The sequence below is a fragment of the Carlito syrichta genome, unplaced genomic scaffold, assembly GCF_000164805.1.
Source record: "Carlito syrichta isolate Samal-C Ts95f unplaced genomic scaffold, Tarsius_syrichta-2.0.1 Scaffold308794, whole genome shotgun sequence".
In the NCBI taxonomy this organism is placed as follows: domain Eukaryota; kingdom Metazoa; phylum Chordata; class Mammalia; order Primates; family Tarsiidae; genus Carlito; species Carlito syrichta.
This window is the reverse complement of record NW_007252890.1, coordinates 103714-110421: the sequence shown is the minus strand read 5'-3', so window position 1 is coordinate 110421 and position 6708 is coordinate 103714. Positions and strand designations below refer to the sequence as shown.

Sequence of the window (6708 nt, the reverse complement as noted above, 5' to 3'; positions counted from 1 at the left end):
GACTTCCACAGAAACATTTGACAGAGACTCTCAGGATCCACCGAGATGCCTGTCAGGGACCAAGCAGGTCTGACAGAAAATCCACAGAAACCTCAGACAGGGACCTTCACAGAAACTACTGAAAGGGACCCAACAGAGACTTCTTACAGGAACCCTTACAGAAATCTCTTACTGGGACCTGTAGATAGACCTCCAATAGTGCCTTCCACAGATACCTCTGACAGGGAACCCTAACGAGGACTTCAACAAACCCCTCAGAAGCTCCTTACCGGCACCCTTCGCCAAAAAATTTAACAGGAACCTTCAGAGACACTTCTGAGAGGGACCTGGCCAGAGATCTCAAACAAGGACCCCTATCGAAACCTTGATAGGACTCCTAACAGACCTCTCCGACAGGGACTTCCCCAGAAACCTCTTACAGAGGAGCCTCCACAGGGTTTTCTGGAAGGGATGCCACAGATACCTCTGACACGGATTCCATAGAAATCAGTAAGGGACACCTACAAAGACCTCTGACGGAAAACGCCTCAGAAACCTCTACCAAGCACTTCCACAGAAACTTCTGACAGGGACCCACAGACACCTCTACAGTGTCCCCAGAGAGACTCCTGAGAGAGACTTCCATAGAGCTCTCTCACATAGGCTTCCTAGAGACCGCTGACAGATTTCTTCACAAAGGTCTAAGACAGGGTCCCCACAGAAGCCTCTGACAGGGACCCCACTGAAACTACTGAAAACCCTAACAGAGACTTCCTACAGGGACCCTTATAGAAACTTTTGACCATGAGCATTGCAGTGACCTCTGGACAAGGATCCCCACGGAAGCCTCTCACAGAGACCTCCATAGAGACTAGTGAGAGAAACCCCACAGAAACCTCCAACAGGAACTCTTACAGATATATCTGACAAGGAACTCTCTCAGAGACCTCTGGCTGGGGGCTCCACGGGAACCTCTGACAGGCACCAACATAGAAAATTCTGACAGGGACCTTCACAGAGACACCAAACTGAGACCTGTACAGAAACCTCTGACAGGAGCCCCGCAAAAGATCTGACAAAGATCCCACTGAGACCTCTGGCAGGATTATCTACAGAAACTTCAGACAGGCACATCCACAGAGTTTTCTGAAAAGGATCCATCAGAGATCTCTGACAGGGACCTCTTTAGAAATATATGACAGGGACCACATGGAGACCTCTAACAGGAGCCTAGAGAGACCTCTTATAGTGACCCCCAAGCAGACAATAGACAGTGACCTTCACAGAGACGTATGGCAGGGAAACAAATAGAAAGCTCTGGCGGGCAGCCCCACAAAAACTTCTACCAGGGACCCTTACAGAGACCTTTAACGTGGTTCTTCACAAAGACTTCTGACAGTGATCCCCACATAATTGTCTGACAGGAGTCCCCACAGAGACTTCTGATAGGGATCCCCAACTGAAATCTCTGACAAAGACCCAGACATTATCTTTGACGTGAACATCCACAAAAACCTCTAACAAGGACTTTAAAGACATCTGTGACAGGGACCCTCCACAGACACCTTTGAAAGGAACCCTTGCAGAGACCTCTGACCTGAAGATTCACAGAATCCTCTGACAGAGACTTCCAAAGAGACCTCGAACAAGGACCTAAACAGGAAACTCCGAAAGGGACCACCTCTGAGCTTTCTGACAGGGACCCCACAGAGACTTTTTACAGGGCCCTCAGAGAGACCCCTGAGAAGTATCTCCCAAATACCTCTAACAGGGGTCTCTCCACAGAGATCTCTGACAGGAGCCTCCTCAGAGACCTCTGAAAGGGATCCCACCCCAGAGACCTCTAACTGAAACCTCCAAAAGAGACCTCTGATAGGCACCTTTACAGAGAATTCTGGCAAGGAACCCACAGTGTCTTCTGAGAGGGACTTCACAAAACCTCTGACATTGACCTAGCAGAGATCTCTGATAGTAATCTCTACAGCATCCTCTTTCAGGAACCCCACATGATTTCTCATAGGGGCTTTCACTGAGATCCCTGGGGTCCCTGTAAGAGGTCTCTGTGCAGTTTCCTGTCAAGGACCTGTGGCGGTCCCTGTCAGAGGTCTTTATGTAGTTTCTGTAAGTGGTCTTTCTATGGGTTCCAGACAGAAGTCTCTCTGAGGGTCCCTTTCAGAGATTTCAGGCCCTACAGAGACTTCTGACATGCACACCACAGAGCCCTCCACAAGACCTCTGACAAGGGACCTTCACAGAGACCTCTGATAGACACCTACACAGAGATCTCTGACGGTATCTTCAGGGACTCACCTATCAGAGACCCCATAGAAACTTTTGACAGGAATCCTTACAAAACTTCTGACAGGAACCTTTAGAGAGACCTCTGTCCAAAACTTCAACAGGGACCTCTGACAGCCACCCCAACAGAAGCCTCTGAAAGGGACTCTCACAAATATCTCTGACAGTAGTTCACAGAGACTTATGACAGAAATCCTCACTGCAACCTCTGACAGTGATCCCCATGGAGACCTCTGACAAGAACACCGCAGAGACCTCTGACGAGGACCTCCACAGATATCTCTGACAGACCTCTGACAGTGACTCTCACAGACGCTTCTGACAGGGACCTCCACAAACACATCCAACAAGGACCTCAACGAGATTTCTGCCTGGAACTCTGCAGACATCTCTGACAAGGTCCCCAGTAGAGATCTGTGAAAAGAACCCCAATAGAGACCTCTCACAGTGACCCCTCAGTGATCACTGACAGGGACCCCACAGAGACCTGGGAATGTGACTTTACATAGACTTCTGCTAGCGATTTAATAGAAAGTTCTAGCAGTGACCTCCACAGAAAACTCTGAGGAGGACCCTGACAGAGACCTCTGAAAGAGAGCCCTATAGAAACCCCTGACATGGATGCCCAGAAACTCGTATGACAGGGACACCCACAGAGACCTCTCGCAAGGACCTCTCAGAGATCTCTGAGAAGGACCTATACAGAAACCTCTGACAAGGAGTCCACAGAGACCTCTGACAGGGCTCTCCAGAGAATCCTTTTAAAGGTATCCCTAGAAACCTCACACTGGTACCTCCACAGAGACCTCAGACAGGGCCCCTACATAAACCTCTGAGAGGATCCCCCAGAGAGACTCTGACAGAGGCCACACAGAGATCTCTTAGTGGCATCCTTACAGAAAGTCTGTGACAAAGATCTCCCCAGAAACCTCTGACAGGATTTCCAACAGAAACCTCTGACATGGACCTCCACAGTAACTTCTTATAGAAATCTCCACAGAGACTTCTGACAGGGACTCCCCAGGGAACTTTAATAAGGACCTCAACAAAAATCTTTGACAGTAACCTTCACAGACATCTCTAACAGGGACCTCCAAAGGAACCTCTGACAGTGGTCTTCACAAAAACTTCTGAAAGGCCTCCCCACAGAAAATTTTGACAAGTAACTCCACATAAACTTTAACAGTAACCTTTAAAGAGACCTCTGACAAGGACCTCCCACAAAGCCCTCTGACAAGGATCTGAAAAGATAATTTGGCCAAGTCATCAACAGAAACCTCTGAAAGAAACCCTATAGAAATCTCTGCCAGGAAACCCAGAGAAACCTCTGAAAGGGACTTCCACAGAAATATTGAACAGAAACCTCCAGAGACACCTCTTACAGGGACCCACATAAAATTCTATTATAGGGATCCCTACAGAAACCTCTGACAAGGGTCCCCAACAGAAACCTCTGACTGGTACTTCCATGGTAACTTGTTTCAGAGACCACCATGGAGACACCTGACAGGGACTGTGGCAGTTTAATCTTATGTGTCAACTTCAGTGGATTAAGGGCTCCTCAGATAGCTGAAAAACATTGTGTGTGGGTGTGTCTGGGAGGGTATTTACTGGATATATTAGCATTTGAATCAGTAGACTGAGTAGAAAAGATCCTCTCTCACCAATTTGGGCAGGCATCATTCAATATATTGGGGGTCCAAATAGAACAAAATGTGAAGGAAGGATAAATTATCTTTCTCTCTTTCTGAGCTGGACCATCTGTCTCCACTGAAGCTCCTGATTCTTGGGCCTTTGGTGACTGGGACTTACACCCTCAGCCCCGCTTGGTCTTCAGACTTCTGGCCTTAGACTGGCAGTTACACCAACTTCCTGGGTTCTCAGACATTTGGACATGAACTGGCTGACATGTGTTACAACACTGGCTTTATTTGTTCCCCAGCTTGTAGAAAACATATTGTGAGACTCCTACGTATCCATAATCACATGAGCCAATTCCCATAGTAAATCTCCGCTTGTAGACTTATCTATGTTTTCTGTGTACTGTTTCTCTGGAAAACCCTGACTTATACAGTGAGTCAGGGAGAAGGTACCCCTGGTGCAGAGACTTGGAAATGAATACGGTTGGTTGAGGTTGGAGAGGCAACCAGTGTAGCAGTAGCAAGCCTGGGAGGAAGGCAGGGTTAGATGATGGGGGCTGGTGGACTGTGTCATTATTTACTGCTCTCTGACAACATTACCTCAAAATTCAGTGGATCAAAACTCCAAACATGTGTCACTATATCTGTGGACCAGGAATCTGGTCATGGCTTATATAGACGTCTCCTTTTCAAGGTCTCTAATGAAGCTGGACTACGGTCGCAATTGAGACCCAAGAACGGGGGAGCATTTGCTCTCAAGCTCAACCAAGTTTGTTTTTGGCATAAATCTGTTTGGAACGAGGGCCTGAATATCTTTCTTTGTGTTGGTCAGGGCACTTCCTTCATTCTTTGTTTCATAGGCCTATAAGTAGGGAAGCCCAAAACATTGGAGCTTGCTTCCCCAGAGCAAGGAATATCAGAGAGTGAGAGAGAGAGGAAAGGAAAGAAGGAGGGAGAGAAGGAAAGAGGGAGGGAGGGAGGGAGAGAGAGAGAAAGAGAGAGAGAGAGAGAAGACAGAAGGAGATGGAGAGAAAGAGGGAAGGAGAGCTAATAAGTTTTGGGTGATTTGTTATGCAGCAATAGCTAATACATACGCCCAGTACAAACAGGATGCCAGGATCCCAGCGATTCCAGGATTGATTGATTACAAGTTACCTGTCAAACAGCAGGCACTCTGTAGATACTGATTTCCTTTTCCCCTTATTTAAAGTTAGATCTCTTTTTAAGTGGTGTTGAGTAATACACATGCATGTAGATATGCATGTGATGGTTAGGTAAACTTATACAATACCCCACACCACAGGAGGAAAGAGAGTCACATCCTGATCATTAAGTTCAAGACCAAGTTGCAAAATAAGAAGTTTGCCTTTAATCTACTCCCTTCATATAAACTCTGGAGGTCAAGGCTGTAGACAGATCTAAAGGCATGTGATCCTTCTTCTTGGGTTCCCACATTCTTTGTTCACTCTCTGATCTTTAGAAGGAGCATATGCCCCTGCCAAGCAGCAGATGGAAAACAGTGGTCTACCAGTGGACACATTCTGTTTGCAGCCCCCTGCTCCCTATCTGGGCACTGTCTCTTCCACCCTTAGTCCTGAGGAGAAATGGTGGCAGAATGAGGGTCACAGCTGCATTGTCAATGTAACAGCCATTGGCCACATGGGGCTGTTGAAAACCTGAAACGTGACTAGTCTGAATTGGTATGTGCTGAAAGTTTAAAAATACGGAGTGAGTTTGAAAGATTTAGCACCAAAAAATCTTCACTAATAACGTATTTATCACATATTTAAATTATAATATTTTTGATATCTTAGGTTCAATCAAATATGCAATACATTTTCACCCGTTTCTTTTCTTTTTTATGTTGTTACTAGAACATTTAAAAACACACGTGGATCACATTTTACTTCTATCTGACACTGCTTCCTTAAGGATTGCCTGCCTTCTTTTTCAAAACTCAGGTTGCCTGCTCAAAAGGCCAGAGGTCATGCAATCTGAAATTTTAAAACAAATTGTCATTATATAGTTTCCAATTTAAAGTATCATATATATTAATTATAAACGGGTATAACCTTACATACAAGGTTAACTGCGAATGTCTGCAGGCGGTGCCTGTTGCCAGAACAGGGAGAAAACAGCCGTAGCCCAAAACCTCCACTCTGGTCTTACTAAGCCCCGTTGCTGATCACATCGCCTGTCACTCAGGACACGAGGGGGCGGGGTCTGGATCCCTATGCAATCAGTGGTGATGCGGTGAAAACTGCCCAATCAGGCACGCAGCCAGAGAGGAAGGGGCGGCTTCCGGGATGTGGCGGGGCCTTTGTCTCTCACATCCGGGTGTCCGCTGCTTGGTCGGACTGTACTGCTCCCGGTCCTCTGCTGCTGGAGGCCCGGGTGGCTCTGCGGCAGCCTCTGTCGCCCCGTGACCTGAAGGTCCTGAGAGATCCGTGGGGAGGAGCCGGACACCCGAGAGCTGGGAAATGGTGAGTGCGGGGTGGGTGTCCAGAAAGGGGGAGGGGTGGTGAAACTGGCAGAAGTGGGTGGAGCGGGAGCGGCCTCCCAGTCAACCTGGGAGTCTGGACCCTGGTCCCCGCAGGGCAGCTCGGCCCGGGTCTCCACCAGCTCAGGGAGGGGCTGGGCCAGCACCGGGAGCCCCAGGTCCTGTCGCGTCCCCGCAGCGGCTGGCCGGGTCAGGGCCCTCCCTGGGCTGCTCCGTCCCCAGCCCCGCGTCTCCAGGAGTGCGGAGACCACGGGAGAGTCGTGCGGAGGATCCGACCCGTGTGCGGGGCTG

The 6708-nt window shown here is 48.3% G+C and overlaps 1 protein-coding gene across 1 annotated transcript in view; it reads left to right on the top strand.

Annotated features, from left to right (window-relative positions):
• Positions 1–783: 783 nt before the first annotated feature.
• LOC103268158 (zinc finger protein 124-like) overlaps positions 784–6708 on the top strand; it is a 25141-nt gene continuing 19216 nt past the window's right edge. Inside the window, exons 1-5 of the mRNA XM_021716357.1 lie at positions 784–853; positions 2603–2683; positions 5398–5558; positions 6123–6400; positions 6514–6697. Coding sequence (XP_021572032.1) covers positions 784–853; positions 2603–2683; positions 5398–5558; positions 6123–6400; positions 6514–6697 — 774 coding nt within the window. The remainder of the gene's footprint in view (positions 854–2602; positions 2684–5397; positions 5559–6122; positions 6401–6513; positions 6698–6708) is intronic.